This window comes from Cricetulus griseus, chromosome 2 (assembly GCF_003668045.3).
Source record: "Cricetulus griseus strain 17A/GY chromosome 2, alternate assembly CriGri-PICRH-1.0, whole genome shotgun sequence".
Classification (NCBI taxonomy): Eukaryota; Metazoa; Chordata; class Mammalia; order Rodentia; family Cricetidae; genus Cricetulus; species Cricetulus griseus.
In genome coordinates this window covers 397,171,683-397,194,554 of record NC_048595.1, presented here as the reverse complement: position 1 = coordinate 397,194,554, position 22,872 = coordinate 397,171,683, and the positions used below count along the sequence as shown (strand labels likewise).

General features: G+C 46.5%; 1 protein-coding gene across 1 annotated transcript; it reads left to right on the top strand.

The window, feature by feature from the left end:
* Positions 1-428: 428 nt before the first annotated feature.
* LOC100769454 (phosphatidylinositol N-acetylglucosaminyltransferase subunit P) lies at positions 429-899 on the top strand. The gene has a single exon (XM_027396023.2). It carries the CDS (start codon positions 489-491, stop codon positions 891-893), a length of 405 nt encoding a protein of 134 aa, XP_027251824.1. The 5' UTR covers positions 429-488; the 3' UTR covers positions 894-899.
* Positions 900-22,872: the final 21,973 nt, after the last annotated feature.

The window sequence follows — 22,872 nt, the reverse complement described above, 5'->3', positions numbered from 1 at the left end:
CTCTCTTGATTTTATTTTTGTTTTGTTTTTAACCTACTTTCCTATAGCAATGTTAGTATAATCTTTCTTGTTATTTTTGATCATATTCTTTTAGTTGAAAGTGCCAGAAACATAAACAAATTTCAACCATTTAATGGCATTCTCATCAAAATTCCAATGCCATCCTTATAAAAAATAGGAAAAAAAATCCTAAAATGTACATGGAGGCACCAAAGACCATAAACAGATAAAGAAATACCAAATGAAAGGACCAACACTGTATAAGTATGGTCACATCTTGCTTCAAGTTCTACTGCAAAGCCAAAGGAACAGAAACAGTGTGACACTGGCACAGAAACAGACTGGCACTCAGTGGAAGAGGACAGAGTGCCAAGGGGTAAAATGCTACTGTAGAACTTTATTTTGTCGCCACTGCGGCAATCCGGGCGGCGCCTGCGCAAAGGGCTGAGCGCGGAGGGGCTGCCAGACTGCCCAAAGCCGCAGGGAAGATGGTGGAAAACTCACCTTTGCCATTGCCAGAAAGAGCGATTTATGGCTTTGCTCTTTTCTTAAGCTCTCAGTTCGGCTTCATACTTTATCTTGTATGGGCTTTCATTCCTGAATCCTGGCTAAACTCCTTAGGCTTAACTTATTGGCCTCAAAAATACTGGGCGGTTGCATTGCCTGACCACCTCCTTATTGCTGTTGTAATTGGCTATGTCCTCTTATTTGGAATTAATATGATGAGTACCTCTCCACTCAACTCCATTCATACGATCACAGATAACTATGCTAAAAACCAACAGTGGAAGAACTACCAGGAAGACGCCATCCCAGCGTTGAGAGACGTTCCCATTAGTGAAGTAAACAAAATGTTCTTCCTTGAAGCTCCAGAGCTTAACACCCAAAACTGAGCTGTATGTAAAAGTCCTAACAACAAACAGTTACAAGATTGGGGTGAATAATTTTGAGCATAATTATACTGATCGTCCTTTTAATACTCAGTATTGACATGTAAAAGCATGGAAGTTGATTTCTTAAATTGAGTTCAATTAATATTGTAAATATTTTCAATTTGTGTTTTTAATTGACAGAATAAATAAAATACCACATTATACTGTAAAAAAAAATGCTACTGTAGCCCCCCCAATTCTGACAAAGATACCAAAAAGCACACTTGGAAAAACGTCAACTTCAAAACAAATGGTGCTGGAAAAACTGGATATCCACATAAAGCAAACTGAAAGCAGAGTTCTCTCACCATGTGCAGAAACAGCCCAAATGGATCAAAGACCTCAGGATGAGAGAGAAAGAGAGAGAGAGAGAGAAGCACAAGCAGGGACTGAGAGGGACTAATGGGAAGGGGTAGTCAGACCCCGAACAGCCTCTTGCAGTGTTAGCAGACAAGCTGGAGATATCTCTGTTTGTATGTGTTTGCCTTGCAAAGATAGGTATGGCAGCTTCTTTTATTGTTTTATTGATAAATAAAGCTCAGGAGTCAGATATTAGGGTATAAACCTGATGGATCCTCAGAGCAATAGAGAAAAAGTTCAGCTGACCCTCCTTGCCACCTTCCCAAATGGAAAAGGCCCATGAATCTTTCCCAACCCCTCCATATTCCTCTTTGTGTCTCTCTATCTTCCTCTGGGTCCACCAGAAAACTCTTTGGCTTATTTCAGCCAGCTGAATGCGAATTCTGCCCTCTAAATCAAGGTTTAACTCCATTGGCGGTCTCAGAGTGACAATAAAAACAAATCTCCTGCAACATTTCCCCCTTTTGTCTAAATAAAAAGGAAAGGTTTTAACTGTAACATAGTAAAACTATATACAACAAGAACAATTTTCAGGTAAGAATTAAATTCACAATGTCCAGACCATTTGTATTTGGCAAAGTCAGAGAAAATATTCCATTATCTATCCTCTCTTGATGAATCTAAAGTTTTATACCTAACCTACTTTCTATCATAACTAAGGAAAACTGTAACCATAACTATTTGGCCTTCAACCCCTTCAGAGACCCAAGAAGGATATAATATTATGAGTAAACAGAAATGCAGAGCAAATAAATTCCAAAACTAAGAAATGACAGAAACATCTGGCTGCCTGAATAGTCACCCAAGGTTCCTCTGTAATGTTGGGGCATCTATTTTCAGCTTGCAGGCCTAGAATATCTGACAGACTTTTCTGTGAAGCAGGAAAATTTGAAGGACTGTCCTACCTTGTCTTGGCAAAGTTTGACAGTTGCCTTTCTTTGTGTCCTGCTTGTCTAGTTTGGACAGCATACTGTCAGCAGTCGAGGCGAGGGCAGGTTTTTGCCCAGTGACTAACTTTACCACAATGAAAGCAATTTCCATATGGAATTTCTTTGATTTCTATCATCCTTTTTTGAAGTAAATTGGTGCTTCCAGGAGCAGGCATGTCTCATTGTCATGAAAGCCTTATGTTATTAAAACATTTTAAATGCCATAGTCTATAGGTCTCTGAGGTGTTTGAAGACCATCTATCTATTTAAAATATATCTCTGTTTGACCTTGAAAACACACCTAAGTTTGATTGCTATAGATGATTAACTACTAACCTATCTTTCCTTATTATCCTAAGTAACTATCAAGGACTAGAACTTTATATTACATTTTAAAATGAGTTACATAGGTACAGTACCTAAACAAGAGTAGAAACATATATACAGTACAACAAAAAATAACATATAAATGTATATGTATGTGTATATATATATGTGTGTATGTATACACATACACACATACAGTATAACAAAAATAAGAATACACACCTTTAATCCCAGCACTTGGCAGGCAGAGTCAGGCAGATCTCTGTAAGTTTGAGGTCAGCATGGTCTATAGAGCAAGTTCCAGGACAGGCTCCAAAGCTGTACAGAGAAACCCTGTCTTGAAAAAAAATGGACTTCAGGTACAGTAGGATCCAGGTGTGGTGAAATTTTGCTTGTACAAATAAAGCCTGTTTGAAGGTCAGAGAATGGAGCTTGCCACTAGCTAACCATAGAGGCCCAGCATATCCGACAGACATTTCTGTTAAGCAGGATATTTTGAAGGACTGGACCTCCTTGTCTTGCAAGGTTTGCAGTCACTCTTATTAGTGTCCTGTTTATCCAATGCTCAGCTATCTCAGTCAGTAGAGCATGAGACTCTTAATCTCAGGGTTGTGGGTTCCTGCCTCACATTGGACGCCATTTGTAGATGGCCCTTCAGTCCCAAATAAACACACAGAGGCTTATATTAATTACAAACTGTTTGGTTGATGGCTCAGGCTTCTTATTAGTTACCTCCCTCTTAATTATTAGCCCATTTCTAATAAACAATGTATTTCCACGAGGCTGTGGCTTACCCATAATGCTCGGGCATCTTATTCCTTCAGTGGCTACATGGCATCTCTCTGGCAGCTACTCCCTGCCTTTCCTCTTCCCAGAATTCTCCTAGTCTTGTAGTCCCCTTCTGCCTGGCTACTGGCCAGTCAGCATTTATTTATCAACCAATAAAAGAAACATACATTCACAGCATACAGAAGGACATCCCCATCATCTAGGAGGCCAAAAGATGTCATTGGGTCCTCCCACCCTTCACTGTCTTGCTTTCTCGCTTGGAGCTACATTCAGGTTGCCTATCCTTCCTCATGTTACTGTAGAGAAGACCACTCTGAACTTTCCACCTCCAGACTCCCAGCTAGTTATTCCACCAGCGGTGATGGGAGGAGAAGGAGAAGTGCAAGTTTCTTTCTTCTCGTCTCAGAACATATCCCAAGGAAGGCCGAGTGACCTCACTCCGCAATATGCAAACCCAAAGCCCGTTGCCATGACCAAAAGATCATAGATCCATCGCTGCCAATCTGAGCTTCACATGAACTAAGAAGCAAAGGCAGTTGAAGAAAAAAGCAAGCTCTTTTGACCAGGCTGGCCCTGTTCTCACGTAGCCAAGCTCCACAGACTCTTAGTCAGCAGTTAATGTCCACAGACAAGCAATTCTTTGTCCAGCAGGCAGCCCCAAGGCCCATCCATCCCTTTTGTATAGCTCCTCATATATTTGTGTCTCCCAGTTACAAAAAGCTGAAGCCATTACTAACCAGTAAGGGCATATAATCTAACTCCATTCCCCCTGAGCCCATGTCTTTCGCCTCCCCTCATGCAGAGATCACTGCAGGCCCCCAGAAATGAGAACCCTCCAGCTAAGACTGTCACAGGTTGTATGGATTGCCCTTGCACAAGCTTAGCTCGTACCAGCTGCCCCTATTACAGGTCTGCATCTGCCGGAGGAAGTGGTGCTGTTCAGTCTGCACCGGAAGACTCTGTTGGCTAACAAGGGCCAGGCCTGGACTTTAGACCTGGAGGCAAAGCCAGAGTAATGAGGAACTCTATTGCTATGAGGTGTGGCCCAGATGGGACACAAAACCAAGGGACATCCTGGTAGACACCTTGCCATCACCCCTACTGATGGCCACCTTCACCAACCAACAAACAAAACCAAACCAAAAAACAAGTTAATTAATTAATTAAATAAAAATAATAAAATCTAAAATGTTTGTACTAGTTCTGTTTTGCTTTGTTTTGGTTTGTTTTTTTCAAGATAGGGTTTCTCTGCGTAGCCTGGCTGTCCTGGAACTCACTCTGTAGACCAGGCTATCCCAGAACCAAAGAGATCCACTTGCCTCTGCCTCCTGACTGCTGAGATTAAAGGCTTGGGCCATCACTTCCCAGCTTTTTGCATTAATCTTGATGGGTCAGTTTGTTTGTTTTGAGACAGGGTCTCAGTATGTAGTCCTGACTGGTCTGGAATTGGTAGAGATACACCTGCCTTGGCCTCTAGTGCTTGGATTTAAATTGTGCAGCACCAAGCTCAGCATATTGAGTTAAAATATAATTCTTCCACAAGACATGGTAGTTGTTACCTATAATTCTAGCACTTGGGAGGTAAAGGCAGGAGAATCAGAAGTTCAAAGCCATCTTTGGGTATATAACGTGTTCTAAGTCAACCTGAATTGTGTAAGGTCTAGTCGGTAACACTCATTTCTCTCATACTCAATATTTTGCCCCTTGGATTTTGCATTTAATGTATCTCATTTGTTACAGACTGAGTCATGATTCTTTTTACATCCATCAGGTTCTCCAGATTGACATCTCGGTCTAGAAAAGACCACCAAGGCTTGCCTATCTTCGTACCTCTGTGTAACATAGAAGCCAGCACAAGCAGACTTCAACAGTGTTTAGAGGCCAGACATGGTGGTGCCCACGTAAAATCCTACTGTTTGAGAGGCAAGATGAAGCTCTGTAACAGGCCCCCAGACCTTAGCACAACTGACTCCATGGTAGAAGTACCATTCAGGCTATAAAACTCAGCATGTAGACAGTGCCACCCACCAAAACTAAAACAAAGGCCTAATCCATCGAAGTCCATAGCTCTGGGAAAAGCTCTAAATGTACTAACCTTACCTTTTGATTTCTGTAGTTCCACTTCTGGCCAACTGCTCTTGTCAACTGCAGTGTGTCAGCCCAGGACATGGGTTTGTGCTTGAAAGCTCACTCTGAGAAAAGATCCGTGCTACACTGGATCTGGAACACCCAGTGTAGTCACTGTCTGGCTAATAGACTTTCTCTTGGCTTAAACCCATGTCCTAACAGTCTCTAGTGAATACCCCACAAGAGCTCCAGGGCAGCTTGAGCTACATAACAAAACCCTATTTCAAAAACAACAATAATAACAAAACAATCTTTGATTGAAGGAAAAAAGAAAAAAGCCACTGACAAAATTGTAAGATTTGAGAATGTTACTGTTTATCTGTTTCTTGTTTACCAGAGCTTGTGGTAAAGACTTTGCCAAGTTTTTAAAACTTACTTTTGCTTTGGTTTGGGGGTGGGGGTTGTTGTTTTTTGGTTTGGTTTTTGAGATAGGGTCTCATGTACCCCAGTCTAGCCTGGAACTTGTTATGTAGGTAGCTGAGGATATCAGAGAACTCCTGCTCCTCCCTCCTGCTCCCCAACCCCACTCCACCCCTACCCCCAATGCTGGGATTACAGGTACACACCATGGCTTTCAGATTTTAGGGTTTGTTTGTGGTGTTTTGAGACAAGTCCTTGTATCCGAGGCTGGCCTTGAACTTGCTTTGTAGCCAAGAATGACCTTTAGCCTCCTGACTGTCTAATCTTCTTCCTTCTTCCTCCCAGGTGCTGGGATTTCAAGCCTATACCAGTATGTCATCCGGGGTCAAATTCAGCTCATTGGGTTTGTGCTCTTACCCTCTGATACATCTCACCAGCCCCATCATTTGTCTCTTTGAGACAGGGTTTCACTCAGTAGCCCAAGTTGGCCTCGTGAGACATGGTCTCACTCAGTAGCCTAAGCTAACCTCAAAGTCCATGTAATCGTGCCGCTTCCACCTCCCGAACGAACGCTGGGATTACAAACATGTGTCACCATTTCCAGGGATCACTTTACTTATTAACACGATGGTTGAAGTAATAATCCCATTTTACAGATAAAGAAACTGAGGCAAGTGAATTGGAAATCCTGAGTGACGATGGCAGAACTTAGAACAACCTGGATTTCTTTCTTTTTTTGGAGGGGTGGATTTCAAGGCAGGGTTTCTCTGTGGCTTTGGAGGCTGTCCTGGAATCTTGTAGACCAGGCTGGTCTCGAACTCACAGAGATCCACCTGCCTCTGCCTCCCCAGTGCTGGGATTAAAGGTGTGTGCTACCACTGCCTGGGCAGCCTGGATTTCTAACACATCTCTTGCTTTGGCTACTTCTCCCCTGGGCACAGGAATGAAAGAGCTAAAGAAGCAGGTGGCACTTTGTTTACCCACTCATCCTTTACTCACTCAGTAGCCCAGGCTGGCCTGGGCATCACTGACCACACTTGTCACTTGCAGGAGCCATCTGCTGGTGAGGTCAGGGATAGTGATCCAGGCCTCCCCCTTTACCCCTTGGCAAGCTCATGGTGCCCCCCCCCACACACAAAGTGTTTCCAGATAAGCCGGGCCAGCCCCTCTTGGTGAAGGGCAGGACTCCCCCTGCCCCCCATGTCTGTCACACCCAGAAAGAAGTAGCTGACTCTCTCCAGGGCCTGAGTGGGAGGAAGAGAGCCGATAAGGGGCAGAACTGATGTCATCAGCTCACAAAGCTGCCCTTGTCTCAGCGGGCTTCAACAGATCAGCTCCTCCCTGAGCTTCCTGCGCTCTGGTGGGGAAACCCCTTGAAAAACACTGACATGAAAAGGGAAACGCAGAGCACCCCAAACTAGAACCTAAAATGGTTGAGCAACAAAGACCAGCTTGTGAGGGAGAACAATAAAATTCAGAAGGCTCCTAGGAAGGAGCCATCTCAAATCTTTGCAGCTGGGGAATCCAAGCTCGTCCTACAGAAGAGCCTCAAGACAGAAGGGATGGTTGTGAGCATGCGTGGATGGCGGATGCTTTCGGGAGCCGAACGCAGGTCGGGAAGGCAGGTTGTCCTGGGGCCAGGTTTTTCCCGTACCACACATGCATATATAAACTTGTCATTTAAGGGAAATCATTTCTTTTGTTTTAATTTTGTGTGTGAGTGTGGTTGCCTGTGTGGTGATTAGAGGACAACTTTGGGGAGTCAATTCTCTTATCATGTAGGATCTGGGGACAAAACTCAGGAATCAGAATGAGGTTACAAGCACTTTTTGTTTTGTTTTTCGAGACAGGGTTCCTCTGTATTCTTTTGGTGCCTGTTCACTCTGTAGACCAGGCTGGCCTCTAACTTACAGAGATCTGCCTGCCTCTGCCTCTGCCTCCCGTGTGCTTCACCAACACTTTTACATGCTGAGCCATGTTGATACCCCCACCACACACTTTTTTTTTTTTTTTGAGTTAGGGTGGGTCTCATGTAGCCCATGATGGTCTCAAACTTGCTATTTAGCCAAGGGTAGCCTTGAACCCCTGATCCTCCTGCCTCCCCCTCAAAACTTCTTGGATTAAAGGTGTGTGACCCTATGTTGTGGACTGCCACCAGTGGATGTCAGGTTGGCAGATTCAGTACTGTGGAGGCTCAAAACCTTCCTGATGCAATGGGGAGAACCAATAACAACCCCCTGCCAGGAGGGAACAACTCAGGGCGTGGTGTGTTAGGGATGAGTATGTACCTCCAAGTTAGGCGGCTGGTCATTATGAGTACTTAAGTCACATTTAAAATCATAGTCAGGCTTGGTGATTCACAGCACTTGGGAGGCTGAGGCCGGAGGATTGTCCCAAATTTGAGACCACCTAGGCTACAGGAGACTGACCCTTTCTCAAAAACAAAATGGGGGGAGGGTTCATGCCTTTAATCCCAGTGCTAGAGATCACAGGCAGATCTCTGTGAGTTTGAAGCCAGCCTTATCTACAAAGTGAATTCCATGACAGCCAAGGCTACACAGAGAATCTCTGTCTCAAAAAAATTAGGGCTGGTAAGACACAGTGAATACAGAAACCTAATGACCTGAGTTTAATTCCCAGGACTCACATGGTAGGAGGAGAGAACTGACTCTTAAAAGTTGCCCTCTGGCCGGGCGTTGGTGGCTCACGCCTTTAATCCCAGCACTTGGGAGGCAGAGGCAGGCGGATCTCTGTGAGTTCGAGACCAGCCTGGTCTATAGAATTAGTTCCAGGACAGCCTCGAGAGCCACAGAGAAACCCTGTCTCGAAAAACCAAAAAGAAAAAGTTGCCTCTGACCTCCACACACATACAAATTGTAAAAAAAAAAAAAAAAAGATTGAAGACAATAAGTATATTACATACAGTATGAAGTGTCAATGAAACCCATTTTTACACAATTAATAAATTCTAATCAGTTTCATCTATTATTATTACTGGGTTTTTGAGACAGGATTTCTCTGTGTAACTCTGGCTATCCTAGACCTCTGTAGCCAGGCTGGCCTGGGACTCACAGAAATGTGCCTGCCTCTGCCTCCCAAGTTCAGGGATTAAATGGTAGCTAATCAATTCTTATTTTAAAAATTAGCTCATTGAAAACCGCTTCAGAATGTGAGACACACAACTCTGGCTGGTGCAGTTTCTTGGGAAGCCAAACACAGCCTCTTTCAAGCTCCAAGGTGGAGTCAATGGTCAAGAGCATGCCCTGGGGAAGTGCAAGTCCTTCACCTCAGGACAAGACTAAGATCACTTAGTCAAAGCTAAATGAGAGGCAGAGTGGAGCAAAGGTGACAGGTCAAACTTAGGCAGGGAGTCTGGGGACAGTGTCCCGTCATCTGCAGCAGGAAAAGCTGGGATCCCAGGCAGGAGAGCTGTGGGAGAGGGCAAGAGCCCTGACCGACGAGGAGCCACAGGGGATAAAGGCTGAACCCCCAGTTCTGATCTTTGGTGTGGAGGGGTGGGCAGTGGAGTGTGTGGAAATGGCCCCTGAGGGACTTAGAGGTGGTGGGGGTGACTATGCCAAGAACATGGGACACCTCCCTTTCTACTCCTGTGAAAGTGTGGCACTGTACCTAAGTGAGTTATATGAGCTTTGGCTGGGTTCTGCTGGCTTTCAACCCAACCACAGGGTTTTAGTCAAACCCCTGTTCCCAGGTCTTAAAGACTCAAAAATGCAAAATTATTTTACTATCAAGCAAAAGAGAAAGCGAACTGGCATTCCATCTTCATTTTTGTTTTGATTTTTTGTGGCAGAGTATGGCTTTTCAGCTCAAGCTGACTTGATTGTGCTACTTCCAAGCCCAGATCCATCCTCCTGCATTAGCTTCCCCAGTGCTGGGAAGACAAGCCCAGTGTTTACCAGAAAAGAGCATCTGAGTTGGGTATGGTGGTACACTTCTGTAATCTCGGAACTTGGGTGGTAGAGGCCAAAGGATCAGGAGTTCAAGGTCATCCTCAACTATACTATATAGGGAGTTCAAGACTAGCTTAGTCCACTTGAGACTCACACACACACACACACACACACACACACACACACACACACACACACACACACACGAGGGTCTGGAAAGATGGCTCAGCAGTGAAGAGCACTTGCGGCTCAATGGTTAGGACCAGGGTTCGATTCCCAGCACCCCTGTAAACAAGCCAGACAAACTATTCTAGTTTACAAGAAGTTAGATGGGAAGTGTTCCAGGGCTTTTCTTTTGGGCCACCAACCAGCTCCCAAATCATGACACACAGAGACTTATTAATTTTGAATGCTCAGCCTAGCTTAGGCTCATTTCTGGCCAACTCTTTTAACTTAAATTAACCTGTTTCTCTTTACCTTTTGCCTCAGGGCTTATTACCTTTCTTATTTCTGTATATCTGATTTTCAGAGCTTCCCTGCCTGCCTGGCTTCTTGCCCGGGGTGTGTCCCTCATTCTCTCCTCCTTCTCTCCTTCCTTTCTTTTTTGAGCCTAGATTTCTCCTTCTATTTACTCTCTCTGTCCTGGCCAGCTTGACCTATCCTTTCTCTGCCTAGTTATTGACCAGTCAGCTCTCTACCACACCAATCAGGTGCCTTAGGCAGGCAGGGTGAAACCGATGAAACACATCTTTCCATAATTAAACAAATGCATCATAAACTACAGCAACACACATTTACACAGTTAATGTAATTCTGCAGCATAAACAAATATAACACATCATTGCCTAGTTAAATAATATTCTACAACAGGAGGGGAATTTATAAATCCACAAGTTATTTGGACTAGCCTTTAGGCTCGCCCCCGCTCAGCACGCCCCTCTGCTAGCCTCGGGCTCTGGACACACCAGCCACCGTGGCTCCCGGCAGGCACGCCGTGGCTCGCTACCCTCGCCGCCCCGGGCATGCGGTGCTGGTGACCTGGGGTGGCCGCAGAGTCTGCACCGTGTGGGCCAGGGTCTGGAGAGAGCAGCGGAGCTTCCTGGGCTGGGAGCGGAGTCGCTGCACCTGCCCGAGCTGGGCGGGGCGCCACCCGCTACAGGACCCGCCCCGCCCCGCCCTCCCGGCCGCTCCGTCGGGAAACCGGCGAGCGGCTCGGCGGCTGCGGCTCGGTCTCGGCACGATAGGTAAGCAGCAGCGGGGCGCGCGACCCCGCGGTGTTCTGGGACCTCGCATCCCTGAGCTCCTCCGGGCCTCTCTCCACCCGCGCTCGCCCTGAGTACCGCCTCTCGGTGCCTCGCACCCCTCCTCTCCGACCCGCAGTAAAATGAAAGGGCCGGGCCAGAGGTCCTCCGACTTCGCTCTGTGCCCTGCGCGCCGCCATGGCAACTCGCGCCTCCCTGGGGGGACCCCCTCCGCCTTTGCGGTCCAGAAATGGGGAGGGACGAGCGGGGAGCCCAGACTCCCCCTTCCCCTAATGCACTCCCGGGCGCCTACCGGGCGCCTCCCCAGATTGGGACCACCTAATGTGTTCAAGCGCGGGAAGTCCTTCGGAGAGGGTCCTTCCTGCATGTCACCCTTGCGCAGAAGGGACAAACCAGGAGTAGCCTCGTTGGTGGGGGGCCCTCAGAGACCTTGCCTGATTGACACACACACACACACCCCACCATGCGTGGGGATTTTGAGGAGTAAAGAACAGAGTTCTGTGGTTTTGGGTAGGGAGTGTATGACTGTGACTGTCACCAACTTCCTGATTCTCTCCCTCACTTGTTCCATGCCTCCTGGTGACTACAAGGAGAACCCTCCTGTTACCCACGGGCCTGTCGTCCCAGACTCCAGACCACTGCTTGTGTGGGCACTGCTGATGATAGCTTGCCCAGAAAGCTCAAAAGGGAATCCCTGCTTTAAGCAGAAATTCACCACAGTGGTCCCAGGGAGAGCTTTTACGGGTTGCACCCTGAGCTCACAAAGGCAGGCACCGGCTGAGGTTAATGACTCTAGATACACCAAAGAGCCTGCAGGGTTATGTTCATTTAACCGCAGGTGTGTGTGCATTACATAGGCGCTCCTCCCCTCCCGACAGGAGAGCTGTTCCCCTGTCATCAGAGAGAAGCTAAGAAGGATGAGACAGGCAAATTCATGTGATGACTGGATCAAGGTTTTGAAATCTACTTCATTCAAATTATCCAAGAGTAACCTGCGTCATCACAGACATTACCCAGCTCCATTTCCTCAGCGATGCCATGTGCTTCAGGAATCCAGAGGTGACAGGAGAGAACTATTATCCGGGATACCAGGACCCAAGAGCAAAACAGGGCTGTCACAAGGAAGTGTAGAGCAAGTGAAACTGAAGGAAATTGGCTACTGAGTAATCACTGCCCACAACTGGTACTGTCTGCTGAGCACAGCAGAGTCCAGGAAAAGGGAGGCCCCGTGGGTGTCAGGTGCCCTCTGAGATCAGAACTGTCATAGTTCAAGTTCATCTGGGAGAAACCCTGACACTAGAGCTGACCGTAGGCTGAGTTCTTGTAGCCAGTGCCTGGAACAAAAGTCAGGCTGTGGAGAGGCAGCTCCATCCTCACCTGAGAGCTGCTCACCAGGCAGGCAGTGATACAATGAAGGCAGCAGGTGGCTGACTCAGCGCTCCCACTGATGTAGCTATATGACCCTGGCCACATCACATAAACACTTCCTGGGCAGGGAGCAGATGAGGAGGAGCTGTGGAAGTAATTTGCTGGAGCTCTAAGGACCAACCAGATGTGAGATGTGTCATGGCCCTGAACAGATGGGAGCCTGGGTGCCAGTATTGCCTCTACTTTTTCCTAGCTGTGTGCCGGTAGTCAGCCTAGTCTCCATGAACTTCAGTTTCCTTCGAGGTAAAACAGAAGGTAGGAGTTGGGCATGTAGCTCAGTTGGCAGGGTGTTTGCCTAGTGTGCCTAAGACTCTGGGTCCAGTCTCTAGCATTGCATAAACTGGGTATAATAGGACACGCCTGTAACTCGTAGGAGGTAGAAGCATGAGAATTCAAAATTCAAGGTCATCCTTGGCCATATAATGAGTTTGAGGCTAACCCGGACTACATGAGATTCTGTCTCAAAGAAAAAGCAAAAATCCAAACCAAACAAAACAGAAAACATAACTTGTGTGAGGTTTTGTTTCTTATTTTATTTTATTTTTCAGACCTAGTCTCTACATAACCCTGGCTGGGCTGGAGTCACTCTGTAGACCAGGCTGACCTCAAACTCATAGAGATCCACCTGCCCCTGCCCCTGCAAGTGCTAAGATTAAAGGTGTGCACTACCACTATGATCCCAGCTACTCAGGAGGATGGGGCAGAAGGATTTCTTGAGTCCAGGAGTATAAGGCAAGCCTGGGAGGCATAGTGAAGGGACCACAGGCAGAGTCCTTGTAGCCAATATCCCTTTTTCCTTGAAAAAGCAATTGAAAGATGATAGCATTGTCCTAAACATCCCTGGGTCTGATGGACATATTCTGATGTCTTCAGTTCAGGAAGTTAAGCTGAGTATTTGGTGAATCTGGGTGTTTGGCCATTCCAGAGCTCGGGTGAACTTGGCTCTTCATATATCCTGGACCCTCCTTTTGGAAAAGCCCCAAATGTCCGTTTCTGGCAGATGGGACAAGAGTGAGGGTTTCAATAAGCAAGAGGTCAAGTACAGGGCAGTGCCTGTCTCTGTGTGGATCTCAATGCTGTAATTGTGCTGGGTGAAGGCCTGTGTGGTAAACAAGGATGGGTTCAGCCCAGGGAGAACATGGCTTTAGAATGATCCCACTGGCACCTGAGAGCCCTGTGGGGCCTGGTTGTTCTCCAGCACCGGACCCAGCCCTATCCTGAGTCCTAGGGAGAGATGTGCAGGAAGAAACTCCATTCTTACCTGTAGCTCTGCACCTTACAACAAACAAAACATACATACATGTGCACCCCCCCACACACACACGTACATTCACATACATACACACTTGCGTGCACGTACACACATATATACACATACCTCTGAGCACATGCATACACACACACACACCTACCTCAGTGCAGAGGGATGGACACCTTGAAGGTAGGAGGCTGACCAAACAGTCAGAATAAGCATTCTAGATACAGAAGCTTGGGAAATAGGACTTAAGGGTGGAGAAAGAAAGGGCAAGCGAGATGTAGGTGTCTGGGCTTGTTGCTTCACTCTCCATGAATCTAGTGGGAAAGTCCCACCTGGAGAAAGCAAGGCAAATGAGTGATGTTAGGGACAAAGAAGCACACCCAGCTCCCAGGGGCAGTGACACACGTAGGAAACCTTGTTTTCTTTTGTATTTTAGAGACAGGGTTCCATGTAGCCTAGGGGTTGCCTCAAATTCTCCATATAAATGAAAGTGGCCCTGGACGTTTTTTTAAATTTTATCTTATGTGTGTAAATGTCTTTCTTGTCTGCACTTATGTATGTGTACCATGTGCATGCCTGGTGCCCATGGAGGTCAGAAGACGACATTGGATCCCATGGGACTGGAGTCGCAGGTGGTTGTGAAACACTGTGTCCTCTGCAAGAGCAGCAAATGCTCTTACACTGAGCCATCTCTCCATCCCCTTGAACTCTTGGTCCTCCTTTCAATGCTTTCCAAGGGTTGGGCTACCATGTCCTACTAGGAAGACTTCTTTTTATTTGTTTTTAATTTTAATTATGCATATATGTATATGCCAGAGAGGAATTGGATCCCCCTGGAGCTGGAGTTATAGGTCATTGTGAAGCGTCAGATAAGGATGCTGGGAACTGAACTCAGGTCCTCTGGGGGAGCCATAAGCACTCTTAGCTGCTGAGTCATCTTTCCAGCCTCAGAAGACTTCTGGGGCGGAGGATAGGGGGAAGAGTTACAAGTAAGAGTTTAGACTCTACTTTGTTTTGCTTTGCTAAGACCTTAGGAAGAGAAAGCCAGCCACGCAAAGTATCTGGTTAGGCTGGAAGGTAAATGCAGACAACAAGCCGACTGCTGGACAATTCTACTACAGTTGAATAGCCTTAGTCTAAAGAAAGGTGACGAGGGCTTTGCTGATCATGAACTGGAGAAGCCCATAGCAAAGGAATCTGGCAGGCACTACATCTGGCCCTCCAGGGTGAGAACAGTTTTTGACAACAGTTTTGAGTGGAAAGGAAGGGCATGAAGGGATAAGGGGAGGGGCCCCAGGAGGCCGGGAATAATCAGCAAAGGCTTGGTAACCTTGGTACTGGGAAGTGATTGAACATAACAGAGTTTGGAGTGGACCCAGAATTAGAGGTACTTGGATTCCAGTGCTGCTGGGGAACTGCTCAAGTCAGTGGGCTTAGCTGGCTGCTTGCAGACCTGAGTGCCGTGGCAGGGGAGTGTCCAGCCTTCCTGGGTAGAACTCCTGCAACCTAGAGCAGACTGCTGTCCCATGACCCCCAGCTTGTCTCTTCCCTACCTGCCACCAGCCACCAGCCACTCGATTCAAGCCCTGGGAGGTTAGAGAGGCCCAGCTCCTCCCCATGGAGTCTCTCCATCCCCGGAGTCCTGGAACAAATCCTATGTGCTGCTGAACTTCCTTTTAGCTGCCTGTTCTGATTTTCAGTGAGTTTTGTTTAGGGTAAGACAACAAAGGTGTAACAAACACCTTTTTATGCCAAACGCTGATCCCATTACACAGTGGTAAGAAAAGTGGTTGGTTTTTTGTTTGTTTGTTTGTTTTTTCCAGTAGAAAATCTGTTTGGATAACTTCAGTTCAACATTTTGTGTAAACCTAAATGAACCCAGATGGGCTGGGGGAGAGGCCTTTTGATGGACTGGCTACAGAAATAACTTCCCACAGCATTCTGAGAGGGTGAGCCAGGTCACTGGAGTTTCGGTCTTCAGGAAGAGTCAACGTGTCCATGAAGGTGTAACTCAGGGACAGGAAGTGGAAACCTCCCACTGTCCTGGGACCAGAGGGGGAGGGAAAGCTCTGGGGCTCATTCAGTCATCTCCCCACAGTATGACTACAGGGAGATGAGGCCACTGGGCTTGACGAAGAGAACATGTCATTGAGGATGAAGAGAAAGAGACCACCATTTAGCCAGACAGCCTTGTAGTGCCCTTCCCCTCCAGGATCTTGAAGACAGCCTGTTCCTTCACCATGATGTCCACCAGCATATACCTATGTACTTGTTAGAGTGGCTCCACCCAATGCTTTTGAAGAGATTTGTAATTGAGCCAATTAACTTAAGCAAATATCCTGTGGTGATGGCTTGACAGCTCTGTTCCTGGAGGCCACGTCATCTCTCCACTCTCCCTCCCTGAGGTGTGCAGTTCATTTGAATACAAGAAGAAACTTCATTACAAAGAGGCCACCTGGCCAGCAAGGGTGTGTTCTGGGTGGCTGACCCATCTGTCTTTCACAGGAGCCAAGACCTCACTTGGTACTTCCTAGTTCGGCATCTTTTAGCATTTGACAACTGAGTGGGAGCTGGAGAGAAGGGAATGGCAGTAAGGGGGGTTTAGGAGTGAAAGGGGGGGACAGAAGAGCCCAGTCTCTGTAATAACTCCATGGGGGAGGTAAGAGATCGTCTGAGAACTGAAAACCAGGACCTGCCTTGGGAGCTACTAGCTGTGTGTCTGAAGTCATCCAACCAAGCTAGGCTCACTTATAAAACAAGACTCCTGGATATCCAGATAGACATTCAGATAGCAAACTAAGTGTGACAACAGAGTGTCACCTAACTCAAACTCTTGCGGGAAGTGTCAGCATCATTAGAAAACCACTCTCCAAACTTTAACCCCTCTAGCTCACTCCATTTATAAGAGGCTCGGCCACCTACCACATACAATTGGTACTTTGGACTTTGCAAGTGACAAAGTGGTAGAGATGGATGGCATGGCCCTTGAAGTCCAGGAGTCCAGGTCCCTAGCAGGGCAGACACGTTGACACAAGGCAGGCTTGTGTCATGATAAGAATGATGAGAATTAGGAACAAGAAAAGGCATGAGACCAGAGGTGGAGGTATGGCTCAGTGGTAAAATGCCCTTGCCTAGAGCATATGAAGTCCTGGGGAAGGAAGGAAGGAAAAGAGACAGGTAAATAAGGGGAACAGGTTAATTCTGTTTTAGTTTATGAATTTTGTATGACCCAATTTTCATATTACTTTACTGAAGATGACACTAGATCAGAGAAGACTTCCCAGAAGAGGCCAGCAGTAGGATCAGGTCGTGTCACTGAGTTTTAAATGTGTGACTATAAAGAAGGGCATTTTCCTAGACCTGGAACTCATGTAAGTGTGGCAGGATGGCTCAAAAGTCTCCCAGCAGATTTACACTTGTGATAACATCAGCAGTATAAAGTGTGTGAAGTAACAAAAATTACCTGAAAATGACCTAATCATTTAAATGTGTTTACCTTCAATTTAGAAGTAGAAATTTTGAAGAACACATTTTTTAGTTTTTATTTTATCCCATTGCATTTCATTTTTTGAGACAGGTCCTCACATAGCCCAGGCTGGCTACAAACTCTATAAAGTCCTGTGACCATGAACTTCTGAGTCTCCTGCTGCCACCTCCTGAGTGCTGAGATTACAGGTGTCACCATTCCCAAAATATACAGTGCTGGGGTTGGAGCTGAGGGCCTCAGGTGTCCCAGACTAGCACTTGACCCATGAGCCACATTCCCCAGCCTAAGTCCTATTTTCTATCAAGTAGGATGCAATAATATTAAATTTTGATTATTCAAAATTCATAAACTAAAAGCAAAAATAAAATTTCCAAAGATCCTTGTTAAATCTGTAGCATTTATAGCTCTGAAGCTAAGAGCTGTTCTGAGACTTTGGTATATTCTGTAGCCATAAGTAATAACTGAGAAGAAAATATAATAAAATAATGCAATGTAGTTTTGGAGAGGTTGTTGTTTGTTTTTGTAGTGCTAGAGATGGTACCTGCTGGACAAGTGCTCTACCACTGAACTATGTTCCCAGTCCAACGTGTGGTACACTTTGTTTCTCCTCTTCTCTTTTTAGGCAGTCCCTCACTGTATATCCCTGGCCTGGAACTCACTATGTAGACCAGGGTGGTCTCAAACTCTTAGTGAGCCATCTATCCTTGTTTCCTGAGTGCTGGGACTAAAGACATGTGCCATTGTAACTGTTGTTTCCTATTCTGGCCTTTTTTAAAATTAATTTTTATTTTTATATATATGACTGTTTTACCTGAATGTGTGTCTACTGCATGCATGTCTGGTGTCCTTGAAGACCAGAAGAGGGTGCTGGATCCCCTGGTACTGGAGTTCTGAGCAGTTGTGAGCTCTCATGTAGGTGCTGGGACAGATCCAGGGGCCTCTGCAAAAGCAGCCAGTGCTCTTAACCGCTGAGCCATCTCTCCAGCCTGCCTCCCCCATAAGCTGGCCTTAAAGACTTTTTTATGCAATGACGGTTTGGAATCAGTAATGGGTAGACACTGGGCTCTGCTTCTAGAGCAGTGAGTGAGTCTGTGCTGTGTCTAGTGGAGTCGATCCTATTTCTTCAGTCTGGGAAGGCTTCCTCAACTAGGACTTGGGGCATCTTGGCTCTGACAGTCTGATGAGCAACAGGTCCAAGGGAGGGCTGTGAGCAAACCTGCTGATGGCCTGACGGCCAGGCTGCTACACAGGCCTGAACAGCAGGATGTGGGTCCTGCAGGGCCCTGAACTTAACCACCTACTACATCCAGGGCTATTCCTTTCCCCAGGCTTGTGGGGTGCAACCTCCTGGCTCTTGCTAACTATGATTCTAGGCATTGCATCTGCATGGAGTAGCAACCCTCAACCCCAGAGACCTGTGGCATCCATGAAATTGGTGTTTCCCAAGGGCTACCTTCCTGTTGCCAGCATGCTGAGCCAACACTGCAGAGAACAAGTTGCTTCCTGCCAAGTCTAATCACAGGTGTCTCATTTCGTTTCAGGATGTGGTTAGAACCTTGAGGAACTGCAGGTTCCAGAGAGAGAGAACACTTTAGACAGCCAGACTGGATCCAGAGAGCAGATGCTCCAGAGAGCTTCAGTTTAGCCCAAGGTCTCTTTCTCCAGAGAAAATAAAAGGAGGAAAGGTGTCCGCCTCTTCAAGGGACCACAGGTGGCGCCTGGATGAGGGTGCTGGAGTGACCGGTGACTCCAGGAGGCCTTCCTGGAGGAGGTGAGTCCTGGCCTGGCTCTGGCTAGTCATCACAGTGTTACCATGCCTATGTCTCCAGCTGTGCCCACTCTCATGCTGGAGTGGGAAGTAAACAGAAATCTGCCAAAGAATACAGGCTACAGGGTAGCTCAACAGATCTGCCCCAGTCTCAGAGTTCAGTCTGCTCTTGACAGTATCCAGACTGAGGTCTGTAGCTAAGCAGAGCCCCCTGGAACCTGGCCCTCAGCAATAGCTCAGTCCCTGGGAAGGAGCCTCCACACACAACCCTGCTTCTCTACTTGAAGCCTTTGTGAGACCTATAGGGAACTCTGTATTTCGAGGTTGTCTGTGCTGTGTGCTACCTTTTACTTTCAGTAACTTGAATAGGCAGTGCCGTGTAGGCTCACAGTGCCAGACTGCATTCTGTGCTCACTCCTCCCCTGCCTCCCCTGTGGAACCACCTTGTCCGCTTAATTTTATTTCCTTTTTTAAAATTTGTTTTTATTTTATGCATATGAGTGTTTTGCCTGCATGTATGCCTGTGTACCACTTGGGTCTCTTGTGCCTGCCTGTGAGGCCAGAAGAGAGCGTCAGATCTCCTGGAACTGGAGTTACAGCAGTTGTGAGGTGTCATGTGGGTGCTGGAATTGAACCCAGGTCTTCAGAGCACATAATGCTCTTAACTGCTGAGTTGTTTCCCCAGGACCCTCCTCCCACTTCCTGCTCTGTAGGAAGACCTTCACATCCCTTGGGGAAAGGAGTTGAGTCTCACACCCCATTGTATACCTTTGCGTCCCACCCTAAGACCCAAAGAGATTTTGCTGGTGCCACCTCTGCCATCGGCATGGCTGCTCCCTGGGTCGGATAGCCAGGTCCCTCTTACCTGATCATCACCTCACTGCCCACTAGCTAACATATTCCTCCTCCTAGAAAATCCTTCCTGGAAAATTGCTCCTCATTTCTCAAGGGCAAAGAGCATAAGGACTGCTGCTAGGCTTCAGCCCCTCCTCCAGCCATCTTCTGCTGCTCCTATCTGACCTCCTGTTCCCGCCGTCCTGGGCAGCTGTTCTCTGATTGGTCATTCTGTTTTGGCCTTTGATGATGCTCTTTGCTTGAAATATGTTCAGCTCGTTCAGACAACTGAGGAAAACTAGGTGCCCAGCCCAAGCCTGTCCCCCTATATGATGTTTTGGCCTTTCTCTATTTGCCATGTCCTATATACTCCTCCTTCCATCCGAGGATACCCCTCTTACGCTCCCTTCTTGCTCCATAATCTCTGGAATCTGATTAACTGCACCCTCCCTGAGGGGAGGCCTTACCCATCCCAGCCCTGCCAGAGCCCCTGGCACATAGCAAGTCTTCCACTCATCAACAGAATCAATAAAGGCCTCTCATATCCTAGATAACCCTTAATACAAAGCAGGAATTTAAAAAGATGTATCTGTGTTGTGGGTGTGGGTGTTTGGGTTGCTTGTATGAACGTGCACCATATGCATGCAATGCCCTTGGAGGTCAGAAGAGGGTGCTGGATCCCCTGGAACGAGTTGCAGGTAGTTGTCAGCTGCCATGTTGTGTTGGTAACTAAACCCAGGTCCTATGCAAGAGCAGCTGAGCCATCTCTGCAGCCTCGGAATAAAGATTTTTTCTCATTTGATTTTTGATAATGCTGTGAAAGAAACCACCTGTCTCCTCAGCACAGACCTGAGTTTGCTGGCCATTGAGCCCACGCTGTCCATGCACTTATTCTCCACATACAAGGGACTCCCAACACCAGGCTTCACACGGGCAGGACACACTGTGGCGTTAACTAACAGCACTAAACATCTCAAGCAGTCACTTGTTTTTTTCTTCATACTAGATCAAACAGGTTTACTGTGTGTACTATGAGGAAGGGGGAAAGGTGTGTGGGGGGTAACTATCATGCTACCAGCCCAGAATCACTTTTAGGCAAGGCATGCAAGGTGTGATGAGGTGGCTTTGGGCAAAGAACAGATGCCTGGGGGCAATTGCTGGGAAACTGCATGGGGCCTTATTCACTACAACAATAGAAGTACTTGAGGTCTTAGGAAATGACATGAACCCTGCTGTAGATTTTACATGCATCACCTAACTTAATCCTCCACACAGTCCCAGCTGGGTGTTAGTGACACCTAGTTCATAGATGAGAAAATCAAGGCTTAGTGGGATAAAGTAAATCTCCCAAGGGTCACACGTGGCTAATGGTAAACTAGTTTTTAAAAGCTGCCTGGGCACACTGATAAGACTGCCAAACTTCTGAGAAATACTTCCTTTTCTCCCTTAATCCTGTACCAACTGTAGAGATAGGGGCTCCTCTAAAGGGCGGATTGAGCCTGAGGCCATGTCTCTTGCTACCAGCATCTATTGGCTAGTGATCTTTATCTCAGCTTCACTTCCATAGGAGTACTTCATACTCATCCTCTGACTGGAGTGCTGCCTGGCACACTACCCCTCTCCCCTCCTCTACCTTCATGCCTAGTCCTGCCTGGAAGGTGTTGTCATAGAATAGAATCTTAGAGTGAAAACAACAACAAAATTTCCTCTAGAATTAGCTTGTGGGAGCTGAGGCAGGAGATCATGGGTTTGGGACCAAAGAGCTACATAGTGAAACCCTGTCAAAAAATAAGATAATTGCCAGACAGTAGAGGAACACGCCTTTAATTCCAGCACTCAGGAGGCAGAGGCAGGTGAATCTCTGTGAGTTCGAGGCCAGCCTGGTCTACAGAGTGAGTTCAGGACAGCCAGGGCTACACAGAGAAACCCTGTTTCAAAAACACAATATATATATATATATATGTATGTATGTATGTATGTATGTATGTATGCATATGTATATGTACATATATACATACATACATGCACACACACACACACACACACACACATTCTAAGTTAGTAACTACAGAAGAATCTGCTTGGCCTGTAGACATCATGAGTTTGAACTCCTCCATGGGCATATACATATATGTATTTTGAGGATCAGGGAATTTTTAACAATCTGAAAAGCTAACAGATGAACCTAGAAACATATCTTAACTAGATATCATGAATACATAGAATGTATGTAGAAATAATATATCTGACACAAAAGATACACAAACCTATTGTGTGTGTATGTTTTTAATAGTCTCATATGGTCCAAGTTGACCTTGAACTTATTAGGTAGCTGAGGATAACCTTGAACTTCAGATCCTCCTGCCTCTGCCCTCTGAGTGTTAAGTGTGTCCACCTTACTCTGCCAACTAAGCTACACCCCCAGCCACACAAATCTATTGTGAACAGTTCAATTTATCAGAACTTAGGCACACAAGCATGGGTGCACATGGTGCTGTTTGAAGTGAAGACCAATGCAACCGATCTAAAGATGAATGGTCAGTCCTAGCTATAGGGGACTAGCTGTATGAAGAGTGTTTAGACACCTGAGGCCTCAAAACTGAAGTAAGTCATAATTACACAAAATGAGCCATAATATTACAGTACTGAAATCTATATAACCATACTACGGTGATCATCTCAGAGCTTTCTCTCCTGTGCTCCTGTGGTAACCTCAAGCGTTGTGAGTAGCTGCTTAAAATGTCACTTGACGCCGGGCATTGGTGGCGCATGCTTTAATCCCAGCACTTGGGAGGCAGAAGCAGGCGGATCTCTGTGAGTTCGAGGCCAGCCTGGTCTCCAGAGCGAGTGCCAGGGTAGGTTCCAAAGCTACACAGAGAAACCCTATCTCGGAAAACAAAACAAAACAAAAAAGTCACTTGACACTAATTGTCTTCATCTGAGCTGGTCATTCTTCCAGAAAATCTAACATCATGTTACACGGTAATCTTTCATAGTTGGTGTATATTGGGCACCATAAAGAGTATACAGCAAAAGGAAATTTAGGTACCAGGATGCTGTGAGATACCCCCTTCTCTGATGAGTCACACTCAGGCCCCAA

Excerpts from the sequence above, each read along its gene's own strand:
- LOC100769454 (XM_027396023.2), top strand. The coding sequence starts at position 489 with ATGGTGGAAAACTCACCTTTGCCATTGCCAGAAAGAGCGATTTATGGC.